General features: G+C 40.8%; 1 protein-coding gene across 1 annotated transcript; it reads right to left on the bottom strand.

Annotated features, from left to right (window-relative positions):
* Positions 1 to 142: 142 nt before the first annotated feature.
* Positions 143 to 15,560, bottom strand: LOC117879016 (nuclear cap-binding protein subunit 1-like). Its single transcript, XM_034773855.1, has 10 exons — positions 15,454 to 15,560; positions 13,786 to 13,850; positions 12,241 to 12,303; positions 11,657 to 11,731; positions 9,578 to 9,681; positions 8,088 to 8,210; positions 6,145 to 6,247; positions 3,265 to 3,358; positions 2,037 to 2,140; positions 143 to 821 (listed from the first exon to the last, which is right to left on the bottom strand). Exons 1-10 carry the CDS (start codon positions 15,511 to 15,513, stop codon positions 680 to 682), a joined length of 933 nt encoding a protein of 310 aa, XP_034629746.1. The 5' UTR covers positions 15,514 to 15,560; the 3' UTR covers positions 143 to 679.
* Between the last annotated feature and the right edge of the window lie 595 nt (positions 15,561 to 16,155).

Here is a 16,155-nt window from a genome sequence, read left to right as displayed (position 1 = left end):
AGATCTGGACAGGGAGAAGAAGTCTGGAGATAAATGTGAGAAGCGAAGGACATATGCTTTTTTTTGTTAAAATATTGTATGTTTGCTGTTGAAGAAAGAAATTCAGAATGCATAATGTTGTTTTAGTTAAATAAAACAATTTAAATGTCTGCCTGGTGATGTTCTCCTCCTAATACAGCATGGCAAGAAAATCCTCCAAATATTAATGGATTAACCTGTTGACTGGAGATCTGCAACTACAGTAAAGCTGAAATACTGAAAATACAATTTCCATTGCTACACAAGAAAGTAACAGAAAACGAGATTGAGTTAGGTGAGAGGTAGCTGTCACTGAAGCATCTATTATTGGCAACAAAAAATTAGTGTTCTTTTGTAGTTAACTTATGAGAAAGACCAAAAAAGTAGTAAAGGAATGTAAACGGAGCTCCATTTACTTTAACTTCTTGGCTGTAACAGCCTTTACAGCTGTATCTGAAGATCATGTTAGGATCACAATCCCTGTGGAATCCAAGTCAATATTTAAGTGTTACTGATGTTGTAGAAACATTAATAGAATATTTATTTTGTCTCTCACAGAGCAAGTCTCTCATCAGCCGACATGCATCTTGCCACAGAAAAAGTAGGATTTAGTCTGAAATGAAATGTGAAAAGTACATGGCTTTACTTCAAGCTAATCTATTTACAAGATACAAAACAAGATACATACTCGTTTGTGTTGCCTGGCTAATCTTGCTTTAGTCTCCTCTAGCTCCTTTTGGATCTTCACTACGTGCTTGTTCATCTTACGAATCGTGGAGTGTAAGATCTCCCAGATATAGAACCTAGCAGAGAACCAATTATAACCTTACTGTAGCCGATAACAAAATACAAAACACAGTAAACTGATAAAGAGCAGAGAGAAAAAAAAAAAATCACACATCTAAAATTTTAGCTGTATTTTAGCCTCAACCTTCTTACTCAGACTAACAGCAACAATACAGGTTTCAAGTGTTACCAGAATGTATTAAGTGTACATACTTTATTATAGAAATACATGTCCAGGAAGAATTTTCCAAAGTTTCAACAATAACCTGAATTCCTTTGCAATTTATGCAACTTATGCACATGAAGTACAAATAGTAGTAGTAGGGGAGTACACTTAAACAGGTGTGGCTTCCTATTACTAACAGTGGGATCTTTCCTCTATTTTACCTTGAAATATTAGTGGTGTTTTATTTTGAATTCATTCAGGAATGCATGAGGCACATCATGGATCTGTTTTGTTAGAATGTTTTACGTCAAGGGAGTTAAATGTCAAGATGCTAGAGTCTCCTTAGGATACTGCCATGTGGTATCCTTTTCTCTCAAGCCTTGTTTACTTTAAGAGATTCTTTAATGGTTTGGATACTCACTGTAACTATAACTATATGAACAAATAAATTGACTTTTAAAAAAGTAATTATCTGAATACAATGTACTATTAACTTACAGAATTGTGAGTGATCAGTATAATTCACAAAAGGTACTAGCAACAATAGTACTTGCAATTATAGAAGATAGTTACATGAACCACAGTCTGTGTCTGGGCCATCCTCCCCACTCCCAATTAATTATTATTATTTGTATTGCAGCAGCACCTAGGAACCTCAGCCATATACCATGTCCCCATTGTGCTAAGGTGCTAAACTAGTGCAGAACAAGACAGTCCCTGTGCCAATGAGCAGTTTGCATGGTGACTGTAGAGGTGTACCTTCCTCAGAGGCACGCTGAAGTTATAAGCCATTGCTCAGAAAACTAGACGAGATGGATTCTTGGGTTCATTATAAACCTGCACCTCAACTCTAAATGGAGACTGTTGAATGACAAATATCCTTTTGGAGGGGTTGACACGTAGGTTGTGTATGAAGTGCAAAGGTAATTTTTATTTTTTTTTTAAATTGTTTGCTTACCATAATAAAGCCAAGTAAAAAACTAGTATTCAGTGTACATTATCCACAAAGTGAAAATATGTCTAACCCAACTGAATGTTAGTTTCAACAGAGAATTGATTTTGTTACCTAGTAAAATCATGAGCAAGTTCTGGAGAGAAGATCCAGTTTGCTACGGCAGCACAATCAACTATCTGCGTCCGAATCATCTTATCCACAAGCACAGCAATCATCTGCATTGTGGGGAAAAAACAGAAAAAAAAAAATCTGTTTACTATATTATAGCATCACGATACCTATGGTAATAAGAGATAGTCAATCCTACCTGTTCATTGCTGGTATGAAACACAGGATGCAACAGGTAAAAATACCCCAGGATTAGGTGCTATCCTAAAATAGCTTCTCCAGTGACTCCTCTGCTCTCAACAGCTGGCATTACCTAGTGCAGCATGAAGCCCTCTGAAAAGGCAGCTGCTTCTCTAGAAGCCTGCTGCAACAGTGTGTGTAGATGAGTTTAACTAAAGGTGCAATTTTAACCAGATATGGGTAAGCTGGTGTGACTGTCACACTGAACTAGTTTTAAGATTGTCCACACACAGTGTTCACACTAGAAGACCTGCAACAATTTAACTAAATCTGTATCTACATTTAGTTCAATTGGTGCACTATTTTGAAGTGAAGTGAACACTAACTACTGCTGAATCACACAGCCAAAGAATTAAGGTTATATTTACCTCAATTAAGTAACAGCCACATCACAAAACCAGTCTGCCAGATCAGTTGATCTAGTCAATTCTACAAGCCCCTTGCCTTGAGCCCAAGTTTATCGTAACCACTTTTTATTTTTTATTTCAAATAATATCTGCATTCAGAGCAAGTTCTAAGTGATAGACGTCTATTTCTCACTTTGAAGCATTTGCCCAAGTTTAGATTTTGTAAAACAAACTTACAAAACTTAAGACCAAGAGAAATGATTCCATAATATTAACCCCCCCAATGGAAATGGCTGTTTTAATAAGAGACATTCTCTTGCAGGGTTAGCAACCCAAACGTCAAATTGCCATCAATTGAAATAAATGCTGAAAGGAGGTAGCATAGTGAGAAACAGATAAAAATTTGATATCTAATCTAAGATGCTGTCAGTATCACCAGTAAATACATTTTGAATTCTTTCTAATACACAATTTAAGTAAACAGTGGCCAGGACTCTCTCTCTTTTTTTTTTTTTAAGTGAGAATAAATTGCAACTTTGTCTTTGCAAACAATTCAGTTTCTAGGCTTTTCAGTGTTCATTTTGTTGTTTCCCATTATCGTGAGGACGTAAGCTTCAATAAACATCTGAAATCACCCCTCTTACCTGTGGATGGTTCTTCCAGACCTCATACACAACCCTCAGCACATGGAGCTTCCCCTCATCACTTTCAGCGAGGGTTTTGAAGACTTCATGAAACCTTATTGTAATAAAGAAAAGCGATCAGTGGATGCACAGCAAGTAGTTGAAGCGGTCCAGTAAAAGTTTGGTAGAGAGTATGCCTATGCAGCCTATGATAGTGAGCCTCCCAGTCCAAGTCAACAGACCTGGGCTTGTACTACAGCACTAAAAATAGCCGTGTAGACATTGCGGCTCAGGCTAGAACTAGGGAGGAGGGCAGGTTCAGAGGCCAAGCTGCAACTTCAAAGCACTGTCTATGCAGCTATTTTTACCACAGTAATATGAACCCTGCAAGCCCGAGTCCATGGACCTGGGCTAGGAGCCTCACTGCTACAGGTTGTGTAGACATACTCAAGAGTACCAAGAAGTCACCTACTACAGGACAGGCCCAACAAAGAAAGTAACAGACACCACTAGCTGTCACCTACAGCCCCCAGCTAAAACCTCTCCAGTGCATCATCAAGGATCTACAACCTATCCTGAAGGACGATCCCTCACTCTCACAGACCTTGGGAGACAGACCAGTCCTTGCCTACAGACAGCCCCCCAACCTGAAACAAATACTCACCAGCAACTACACATCACACAACAAAAACACCAATCTAGGAACCAAACCCTGCTACAAAACTCCAGTGCCAACTCTGTTCACATATCTATTCAAGGGACACCATCATAGGACCTAACCACATTAGCCACACCATCTGGGGCTCGGTCACCTGCACATCTACCAATGTGATATATGCCATCATGTGCCAGCAATGCCCCTCTGCCATGGACACTGGCCAAATCGGACAGTCTCTACGCAAAAGAATAAATGGACACAAATCTGACATCAGGAATCATAACATTCAAAAACCAATAGGAGAACACTTCAACCTCTTTGGTCACTCAATAATAGACCTAAAAGTGGCAATTCTTCAACAAAAAAAAAAACCTTTAAAAACAGACTCCAATGTGAAACTGCAGAACTGGAATTAATTTGCAAACTGGATTAGGCCTGAATAAAGACTGGGAGTGGTTGGGTCATTACAAAACCTAAACCTGATTTCCCCATTACTAATTTCTCCCTTCTATTACTCACACCTTCTTGTCAACTGTCTGTAATGGGCCACTCTTACCACTTCAAAGGAGATTTTTCCTCCCTTGGTACCCTGCTGTTGATTGATTTATCTCGTTAGACTCACCTCACACTTGGTAAAGCAACCCCCATCCTTTTGTGTATTTATACCTGCTCCTGTATTTTTCACTTCATGCATCTGATGAAGTGGGTTCTAACCCACGAAAGCTTATGCCCAAATAAATTTGTTAGTCTCTAAGGTGCCACAAGGACTCCTCGTTGTTTTTGCTGATACAGGCTACCACAGCTACCACTCTGAAACCTGCCACTGTGACCCATTCATGGCAATTCTCTATTAGGCCATGTCTACACAGGAACACTTCAGAAAGTTAAGGCATATGAACTATTAGTTTGAAACCGATGAGGGTTAAGTCCCCCATGTGGATGATCTCAATTCGGAGTAAAGCAGAACAATTAGGCTGTGGCAAGCCAGGGTGTGAATCTTCTCCATACTAGCCTGCTGTGATGCCCTGATGACACATGTTAAAGCATTCTAAAACTGTTACAGTGAGTCCTCAGGGTGCCCACAGTTCGACCACAACAGGCTAGTGTGGAGTAATTCAGACCCGGCTTGACGCAGTCTAATTGTTCATGTAGACAAGCCCTTAATGGAATTCAGTGTACAGCGAAGCATTGCCACTTTTCTCCTGAATGAGAGCAGCCACGCATGGATTTAACATATGAACATTGACTTTATACCTTTAGTTGATTTGCCTTAACGTATCCGAGTGCCCCAGTGTGGACATGCCCTTGCAGGATATAATCCCATATGCAGAACTAGTCTAAGTTTCACCAAGAAAGCCTAAATTAGTGAGAGATACCAAGCGTCACTCAGTACAACTGCCAAAAGAAAAATATGGAATTTTTAGACCATGCTACATCAGTTATGAGAGGGAAAAATGACTAGGACAATGTTTGATACATCACATAACCCCTTTCTGAGCGGGCACTGCTCCCATGCTTGGGAGAGCTTACCTCCAATTTTCCTAGAAGATTATAGCATGCTGGTAGAAGGTCAGCTATGATATTTCAGACAGATAGCTTTCTGTTACAGCCTCCATTTCGATACCACTCCAACTATCACAACTGAACCCATCTTGTATCTTAACTCCGGAAGAGCTTGCAGTGTCTAATACCAGTATATAAATGATGTTGTCAGACCTACTTCCTTCCTTAGCCATACTCTGATGGGACCCAAAGGACCCTCCAGTTCTTTTACGAGTCCCCCAGGACTCTAGCAGCGTTCACATGTGGGCATTAAAACATGTACCCATGCCATGCCCACTTAAAGTGCACTGGTCCAGGCAGGTGTGGCGTGGGCAAAAGGATGCACAAATTTGCTGCTGTGTACCTCTGGGCTCACTGTGGGCACTGGGAAGTGTGCTACCTATTGCTGCACTCTTCCAGGTGAGCAACAAGCTAAGGCATGTCTCAGAACATGCAGAATCTTGACCTATCCACATGGAGTAAAATACACATTATGATCTCCGCTTGGATAGTAAGATTCACACTACCAACCCCTTTAATAATAAAAAAAAAAGCTATCAGCTCTTCTCTCCTTTACTTTCACATTACACTGTGCAACATACAAAACACTGAAGCTTGTGGAAGAATAGCTCTACCAAGCAAGTCACTGTTCTAATCAAAATGCGTTCCATAAACCCAGAAATAATGCATTTATCACTTACTTTGCCAGAGCACTAAATGAGTGGCTGAACGACTTGGCAGCTAAATGGAGCAGAGTCTGTACAAAAACTTCTATTTTCAAGGGGTTAAAGGTGAAGCCTTCATCTGAAAGTTGTTTTCAAATTGAAACAGTGGGTTAAATTAAAATCAATATTATAAGTTTTTATCAAAATCTAACCCTGCAAACAAAGCACTGAAGATAATTCATGGTTTCTTTATTTTGCAAAACTTAAGATTTAGCACTTGAGCTTTGCAGCCTGAACAGGGAATCAGTCAATGCTTTCTAAAAGCTGCAGTTTTATCAGCAACTCCCTCAGGCTGCCAGGTGCCGCCATGCAGAGATAGTCTTACCTCGCTGACATGCAGCTAGCTACTGGACTACATTTAGGACTACACCACATTATTCCCTTATCCTCTATAGGAGGTGATCCTCAAACTCTTGTTTCTTACCAGCAGGGAAGACTCCACACCCATTTGAAAGTTTTATCAAACCTAGCAAAGTCTACTGCTGACTTTCAAAAGCACTCCTATCAACATCTTTCTTTTCAGAGGATAAACAGCAGTTTAATCCCTTTAGGATTCCTATAACCCAGTGGTTCTCAAAATTCCCCCCCCACGGATCATTTGAAAATTGCTGAGGGTCTTGACAGACCACTTAATGATCTTTCCAAATGTTGTTTGTACTGTTAGCTAACTATTGTAAAGCGCTTTGGGTAAGAGGGCTATATGAAAAAACTTAAATAATAAACAATGTGTTTCTGTTCTACAAATAAAAGCACACAACTCATATTTTAATATCAGTAGTCTCTCCCTCTCTCCCCGCCACGGCAGCCTCCGAGCTGGGGCTGGGAAGGAGGGGGTTCTCTCCCCGGCAGCCGCAGCCCTGGAGCTGGAGCAAGTCGCCTCTTTCTCTGACCACTGCAGCCCTACACATCCCAAATTCCCCCCATCCCCTCTTCTCACCCCACTGCCTCCCCAACTACCTCCTATTTGCCCCACCTCACCCCACTGCCCCCTCCCACCTACCCCCTATTCCCCCCCCCAAGGCCACCACCTCGCCTTACATGTGCATCTTCTCCAGGGTCCAGGCACCTAATTAGTGGAGCCACGCCTGCACGGGCTCCACTAACTAGGTGGGCAGCCCTTCGTTCTCTTGTGTGTGGCCACCCAAGCGCGCACCTTAGAGGGAACTCTCCACAGTTTGAGAACCTCTGCTCTAACCCATTTTTCCCCTGACTTGGGACACTCCTACACCACTTTATTATCTCCATGTATTTTGATTTTATATATTAATCTAGGTGCCTGTACAATCTCACATATTACTGAATTATTCAAGTTCTTTTTCACCTAAGCTACTAACTTTAGATGTGACTTCTCAAAACTCTCTTCTAAGACATCTGAGAACAGATAAGCCCTGGCCAAAAAGACGCTGGATGTTTAGAGCATGGGTGAGGCTGGGAAGCAAGCTCAAGTCAAGGCCCCCTTACAAGAATGTCTATTTTGTTTAGACCAGGGGAATGGCAGCTTGAGCTCTTAGCTGTTCTCAACTAAGGTAATCTATAAAGAGGCAATCTCTCTCACACTTAGGACACAAACCATGTTACATTTTCTACTAATGCCAAGATCTGCATCCTGATGGTGAAGTATTTCATTCTTTCATACTATCCTTGTCAGCAACAGCCACCCAATAGTACATCCCATACTAGTTTACTCCTTCCTACCACTATCCCATTGATAAGAATGGGTCCTGTCTGTGGGGCAAGAGAAACAAAAATACACTCAACGTTTTATATTGGTTCCGTTTTCTGTTAAGTGATGCTAAATGGAGAAAGCGTACAAGTCATTAGGCAACGTACCAGGCACAACTCCTACTTCGATAGGATGGTGAAAGTAGTTTTGAACACAGAAGAAATGACCTTTAATGCCCAATGTCAGATATCCTTACCGTCATCATCATCCTGGTTAGGATTGGGCACATCTTTTAAGATGCCGAAGATTTCATCATTACTGGTCTTATTTTTAATGGCAATGGTCAAACAGAGTGCAACAGTGTATCCCGGAAGAGACTCTAAACAGAAGACAAAAGGTCTGATCATCTTCAAAATTAGTTGCAATGAATATGGGTTACCTTTATGTCAGCTTGTGCATTTTTCAGAAAAGCATACACTTTTCCTTGAACAATTAAAAAAAAAAAAACCAACAATTACTGCTTTGTATTAATAGAACTGAGATTTTGGCATGCTGGAAATGGGATTTTGCAGCAAGCTGCAGGCTCTCATGCAATGTCTGGACCACATGCAGCCAACTCACAAATCTCTAATTTCTCTCAAGATGTGAACTTATTTTAATATTCAGTGAATAGTTAAATTATGTAATGACACTTCAAACCGCATCCACAATTCCAGGCAGCGAGGACATCAAGAGCTGTGGCAGCACCTCCCCACATAAAAGCTTTGCAAAACCAGTACAGTCCTTTCTTCCTCACAAGTCCACCTTTTCCTCTATTCCAGCAGCAAAAAGTTATCCACACCTAGATATGTCTAATCTTTTCTGCCTTTCAACTCTCCCCTTTTGGATCTACCCAAAATCTTGCTACTACCACCCTGCTCCTCACGTCACTGTCCACATCAGCAGCCCCTGAGAATCCTTCCTTTCTATCTGCTACATCAAATTCAATCGCCCCTTGGCCTCAACTTTAGAGGGTTTACATAACCGTTCCTTTGCCTACATCTGTGCTCCAATTTCTTCCTATTTTGAAGAGTCTCTTCCTTTCCTTCTCCCGCTCACCTTTGTGCCTTCAATTGTGACACTCCTTATACTTATGGCACTCATCCGTTTTTTCTTCACAAATAATCTCTCCATATCACTTTTCACCTTAACTATGGTCTTACTCCTGTCTGTTTGCTTGCTTCACTTATTAGACAGAGTTCTTTGGAGCTTACCAAGAGCTCTTTCATTTGTTTCTGAAACAAATGTGGCACTCAAAGAATAGTAAGTTATCTTCACTATGCTGTTCAACTTTTGCACATCACTCAGCTCAGACACTGAAAACAGAAGCTAGATTAACTTGTAGACTTTCTTGCAACTAGCACAAGGCTGCAGTGTTCAGGCTGCAAACACTGCAGGATAATTAACTTCAAACCAAGGTGCTTACATTGACATTTTAAAGTTTTTAGGAACCCTTTTTAGTGAATTCCCTCCCAACCTGCCCCAAATCAAAGTTTTAGACCTAAACTATATTACTGTGTCCCACTCAGGCAATGTTTCCAGGTCAAAAGTCAGCCTTTTTATTTCCACTGTGAATTTTCTTCTATAAAGATAACTAATTTGACTCAAACTAGAGGTTTCTTTGCTTGATCAGATCTCAAAACAGATAATATTTTGATAACCTTTTCTTCAAAATGCAAACGCCTTCGAAGTAGCTTTTATACTTACTATTGCTTTCATCTCCATATTTATAAATACACGATGGGTTTGCAGGACTAAGGACAGAGAATGTAGCAGGAACAATATCTATTATTCGCTGATGGTATGAAAGCCTGCAAGAGAAAATTTCAGTTGTAATAGAATTACCAGTGGAATATTTTGAGGGATACTCCATGGTGTTGCCTTAAAGATGTTCTTATTTTATTATGTTTTAATTTTGCCAGAACAAAAACCAAGAAGTCTGATTATTACTACATAATATTGAGGATAGTTCCTTCCAGACATTAAGAGTCAATGAAACCAGTTTATGCACTGACCTTCCAATGGATTTGAATAACTTACAGAAAAAAAGTTATATTCTCAACTTCACATACTTAACTTTGCTCATACGGAAAGGTTAAGAGGAACCGTCAGTCAGGGCCACATTTTATTCAAACATTGCACATGCTATGTGGATCACAGGCAAGATACTGGTGCTACAATTTAAAAATCAATGAAACAAAGTCACCTTGACTTCTCCATTTTAACCCTCAGTTCCATCCAACCTTTATAAACATTTAAGAATTAGCCTACCACCATTTGAGGTGAGATGGAAGGGATCCAAAGACAAAATATTTCTCTTTTGCCAATCAGTGCTTTTACTCCTTCTAGGCTTCCTGACTCAAAAAGGAGTAAGTGAAAACCGTTTTCAATTGGGATTCTAAGGGCTTGTCTACACTATAAATTAGGTCGACTTAGTTTAGGCTGACACAGAGCCACCAGCTCTTGGTGTCCACACTACTCTCCTTCTGCAGGTGGAGCGCTTCCTCACCTGGTGTGCTTGCACCAACTGGAGTGGGGCATTGGGGGGCACTGACAGCCCCACAGGGCTCAATTTCCCAGCACAGAGCCTACCAGCAGAGAAACTGACATTCTTGTCAATTTCACATTGCTATTGTCTTTGCTCAGAGCAGCCAGGCTTTGACAGCTCTGGGAGCTCCATGGGGAGCTGGGAGCCCAGGTGCTCAGTGCATGGCAGCTGGGCTCAGAGCGGGGAGCCAGGGGAAACCAGGGCTCCAGGTGGGGAGTGGGGAGCCTGGGCACCAGCCTGCTTGGAGCAGGTGGCTGGGAGCTCGGGGGCCAGCTGGACTCTAGCTGGACCCCCCTCACTCCAGGGTGACAGATCAAGCTGTGAGCCAGGTACCGAGTTCACAGCAGGGAAATCTACCCACCTTTGTCAATTTTATGGATCCCACACAGAGCCATGAAATTGACAAGAATTTTAGCCAACTATAAATGTAAGTAATGCAGTGTTTACACGGACACGGTTGCCCTAACTACACTGACATAAGCCCTACGCCTCTTGTGGGTATGATATTGGTGTAATAGGGCACTTACATTGGTGGGAGCAAGGCTGTAGCGTTGACACTACCATAGTTAGGTTGACATAAGCTGCCTTACATCAACCTAACTACTGTACACCAAGCCCATGTCACTTAAGCACTTTGAAAAGTTTTTCCCTTATTCCCTCCCCATCACCAGCTGCTGGACCAATCCTGAGCACCGACAACTTCTTTTTAAGTCAATGAGAATCCTGGATCCTCATAACCAATCAAAATTAGGCCCTGTGTTACTTGCAAGCCATTAATAAGGTAGAACTCCAAAGTACATTCCTTCCTGCATTTAGTTTATGAATGACCAATACTTTCCAGCAACATTACTTCCTCTGCCGCCCCCCACAATCAACATCCATCACGTAAGTCCAAGTAAAGGGAGTGTCTAACCCTCTGGCCTTGCATCTAAAAGTGAAATGTAGGTGCGGATATTTCACCTCCTATTTAAAGGCATCACTTCTCCAATCTATTAGGAGAGTGGGAGTGTCCCATTATTTCCAAGAGTCCTATCAGCCAAGACAACAGAACCGATGGACACATCTACTGAAAACATGAATTAATAGAATGTGCTGCATGGGAAAGAGTTCATAAGTACATATACAGGCACAAAATTGAAAGGAATCTGGTTAATAGGAACTAAAAGTAAACAATTATCAGACAAATGTCATAGTAAATTCCAAGCTCCTAAAGTGGTGTGTTCAAAAGCTTCACTTACCTCATGCATTTTTCCAAGACTTCTCTTACAAACTTGGGTTTGGGCTTGTCAAGGTCGTGAGTAAGACAATCTGACCTATCAAAGTGCAAAATTTGATAGCATTTAACAAGCATTGTATTTGCTTCTTAATCTGCTCTTAGTTGGCTCAGTGCTGTACAAAATGTTCACAGGTTAAGCACAGTTAATCTACAATGCTCTTTCCCATTCTCTACGGGTCTCAGCAATTTTGAGATGGGGTACTAACACATAATGGTATTAGAATCTATGAACTGCCAACTTGGAGTCTCATCTTCACAAACACATATTGAAATAAGTGATTTCTAATTACAGTAAAAACTTAACACTATTTAGCAGGTTGTGATATATTAGTTACACAAGAACAGTATTTTGCATCCTGTCTAAGTTTAAATGGTTATGAAGTAAAGGCACTGTGGTGATAATTCTATGGTGATTAGTGCTTTTGAGAGATGTTAACTACAGATAGCTAGGGACAACTATTAGCAGCACCACTGGCAAGTTCTGGATACGTTCGAAAGTTGTACGCAATACAAATGGCTCAAATGGGGACCCCAACAGAAACTTACCAATCTTCCCAGCTCCAACGGAACTGAAAGTTACTCAGATGGTGGGAAAACCAGTTCATGAACCTTTAAAAGAGGAAAATGTTATAGTTCTATTAAGTATGCAACAACTCACAGAAGAAAAAAACAAAACAAACAAAAAATCAGATGAGAGTTTCAATTATACTTTTCAAAGGCAAGCTTAGAGTCATTTCAAGTCGAGAAAAATGTGTTCCAAAAATGATGAACAGAAAAAAGTCACATAGTAAATCATTAGGGAGTCACCAATTTAGGTTAAAAGGCATACTAATGTATGGTATGTTGATGTTAAAGCACCGTTTAGAACAGAAAGGAAACACACTGCTAAACTAAAATCAACAACGTTTAGCTTCTTTGCTTTAGGCGCCCAAGTTAAGTGGGATATTTTCAGCAGTGCATAAGAGACTTGGGATTTCCTCTGCAAATAAGTGAGACTTGTGTTCCTAAGTCCCCCTCGACACTTTAGAAATTTATCCCTTACACAGTCTCCCCCACCACCAAGATTTGCTAAGCATTGAACTCCAAATTAAGCCAAGTTTGTCAAGTGTATAAGTCTATCTACAGAGGTCTTTGGTCATATTCATAGAAAAGTGCAACAGGCAATTTCAAAAGGGGGTTATTAAATTTTTCTTTTTCATTCTCATCACTATTTTATCAGCTACGATATGATTCCGGCATGCAGAGTAGTTTCTCTTATTTGGCAGATAACTGTCTTTACACAGTCCTTTGTAAGGTACAGCTTCTCTCTCTACTAGAAACCACTGATTAATCAGGTCACAATGTAAGGTTTTAGAGCAATTACTAGCCTGCAACATTTAAAAAAAATGTCACATGAAGTCCATGAAGCATCAAACAAGAATGAAAAGGGACAACTCTGCAAAACTGTTATTTGGTTCCAGGTGAGAGTCACTTTAGCCTTTGAGACAGAATGGAGATAGTCTCATGCTCTGTCAGATTCACCACATTGGTCCTATTCTATCTATTTATTAACATAAGCAAAGACAGCTGACTGCAAATATGTAGATTGTCTTAATGATTTTCTCCATAGCAACTGCAATTATTACATGTTGCACAAGCTTCACTTACCCCTTAGAACAATGAACTGTCACCTCCTTGCCTGCTATCCCACTGTAAACCAACGCTCAACCCCTCCCTCAGGCCAGAGGATGGAAGTGGCATGTGTCAGCAGAGCAGAGTGTGGACTGAGGTCATAACTGCACCATGCTCGTAGGCAGAGCAGTGATCTGGAGGGCAGTGGGTTGGCAGTATAAGGCAACTGTCCTTCTGAGAGCAGGGAGAGAAGGGTCTCAGCACACAGCAGAGAAGGGTGAGCAAGTGCTAAGTAGACGCCCATCCTTCAGTTTAGAAGGCTCAAGACTAGAGCTCAAACGTTAACACTCTACTTAGGATTTACAGTGGGTTTTTATGGAGCCAATAGATAGTAAGAAGAACTTCATGTGACCCATTTTCAATCCATCAGTGTACAATGAGGAAAACATTCTGGTGTTCCTGAAATGCACAAGCACTTACCGGTCTATACACGTAGTGTTCATTGTATCCAAACGCATGTACAGCATTTCTGTGGCTTGTGCAAGCTACAAGTGTCTAATTAAGGCAAAGAGGAGTCTGATAAATCAGAGCTTATATTAACTCTTTCCACTTTCTACGGAGAGTTTGCAGAAGGATGTTCCCCCCCAGTAACATCTCATTTTTCAACTATCCCACGCCAGGGTAAGTCCTGGTAATTTCATGGAAAACAGGGCAACTGCAGTTTGCCCACTAGGTGGACTCTTGTCTCTGCTCATAAAGAGAGTATTTTATAAGACAATGGAAGCTGCACATCTAGTGATACTTGCTGCCATCCAACTCATTATGGAGACCCAGCACCTCAGTGACCGCAGCACTCTGGCTTCTGAAGAGACAGAGCTATTTGGAGAGGATGCAGTCTAACACACTAACGAACTCAGTAAGAAACAACAAGAACAAGCCACCTTCACTCATTTTAATCTTCATTTCTCTGAATATTACACTTGTTTTGCCACATTGTTTTCACCACTACGGTTAGCAGAGATTTTGGGGGTAGAATTTAAACCGAAGGCAGCTCAAAATGGATGACAGTCCTCCATGATTCTTAATTGCTAATATTTTTAAAGCTATGGGACAATGTAAGATGGCAAGGAGAAGACATCCCCACTACGATGCGGCAAGAAAACTGCAGCAGCTATTTCAGTGAAACTAGTTGCATAGATGTATATGCTAAATCTATTAATCTGAGTTGAGTTAGAAACAGACTGAAAATGTTCACCCAAGTCATCCACAGTCAATTTTACATTTTTTATAACACTGATCTTCTAGAAGCCAGAGTGAGCCTTTAAAGCTGGTTCATTTCAGATTATGACACCACTGATATATAACAAGTGTGCCAAAGACTTAACTCTAAATTTCAGGGACTTTATCTGAGCTGTAAAACACAAACTTTGATAGGATCCGAAACTTGATATTTCAGAAGTCTTAACCCATAAGTCTTTAAACTACCTGCACTGTTTAAGTGATGTCCTTGTCTCTTGCAGGACAAAGATCTCTACCTGAATCTTTGCAGGTAAGTAAGGAGAATATAGTCTAACAATTTACTTTAAGTTTATTTATAAAACTACATATTTTGCTGTTGATCATGAAATGATCTCAACATTAACAAGCCTTAGAACCTCTATTCACTTACAAGCAAAATTCCTAGTGGTACAACTTACACAAATGCTGCTGCTATTTGCAATCTAATTTTAGAACCTGATATTAACAAAGAGTTAATATGCAGAAACATTGTAACTGAGAAACCAACGTGCATACGCCAGGTTTACTGACAATCTGTTTCCTGCATTAAGATTCAATGATACAGCATAATTACAGTTATTGCTAGTCTAGCATTTGGGATTTATTTTTAAAATTAGTGCTTAAAACACTGGAGATTTTTCCCATCACTTTGACACTAGAGACTAGGATAACAGAACAACAACGGCTATTTGTCTGCACTGTTCTTTCACATATGCAGTACTGATGGTCAAAATATTTGCTTGTTTTATTCAATTGAATAAAGGGAAAAGGAAATAGAGTCACTGCTAAAATTCATGCCAATACTCAGTTTTCCAGAGAACAAAGGAAAAAGCATTCAAAGCTACCGTGCTCCTTAACAAGGAAGGATACAACTTGTGGTAAAGAGCCAGGTTGAAGTTTGCACAATTCAATCAGAAGTGTTGTGTACATGACCTCAATGTGTGGTGGAACTGGAAGCTGAAACAGTTCTGCAAATACTACCTGGGGGGTGGGGAAGAGGAGGAGGAAAAAAAAAAAAAAAAAAACCATGTTATCAGAGCTCAGTCTAGCCACATGCACACATTTCCATCATCATGTCCAAGTTTGCACAATTCTGACGAACAACAGTATCATGCGACTATGTACCACAAATAAGGCACGTTTTATCTGTTAAACTCTTGCTATGAGGACTATAAGGTGTGTTTATAAAATGGATAGTGTGAAAAGAATGCCTCTCGTACTGAGAACACATGCATATACTATTCATCTGCAGCCTTTTAAAAGTTTTTGCAACAAGAACTATCGCAAGACCCATTCAGGACCCTCAACACCAGGGGTCTCAAACTCAATTTACCTTAGGGCCAGGGCCAGTCCTCAAATCCTCCCAGCAGGCCAATAATATCACTCATGCCGCCCAGAACCCGCCTCCCCCCTAAGACTTTGGGAGTGAGTTTGGGTGGGCAAGGAGGTCTGGGGTAGGGGATTGGGGTGCAGGCTCTGGGAGGAAGTTTGGGTGCAGAAGGGGTGAGAGGTTGGGCTCTGAGAGGGCATTTGGGTGGGGGAGAGGGTCTGGGGTGCAGGCTCTGGGATGAG

This window comes from Trachemys scripta, chromosome 6, assembly GCF_013100865.1.
Source record: "Trachemys scripta elegans isolate TJP31775 chromosome 6, CAS_Tse_1.0, whole genome shotgun sequence".
NCBI classification, from domain to species: domain Eukaryota; kingdom Metazoa; phylum Chordata; order Testudines; family Emydidae; genus Trachemys; species Trachemys scripta.
The sequence above is the reverse complement of the archived record's forward strand: the minus strand, read 5'-3'. Positions and strand labels throughout refer to the sequence as shown.

Bases quoted from the DNA above. Each gene is read 5' to 3' on its own strand.
- LOC117879016 (XM_034773855.1), bottom strand. From the start codon at position 15,513: ATGTACACAACACTTCTGATTGAATTGTGCAAACTTCAACCTGGCTCT. The intron at 9,682-11,656 runs GTAAGTGAAGCT...TTTCTCTTGCAG, and splicing joins GTCTTGGAAAAATGCATGAG to GCTTTCATACCATCAGCGAA. The intron at 8,211-9,577 runs GTAAGTATAAAA...TCTTCTGTTTAG, and splicing joins ATATGGAGATGAAAGCAATA to AGTCTCTTCCGGGATACACT.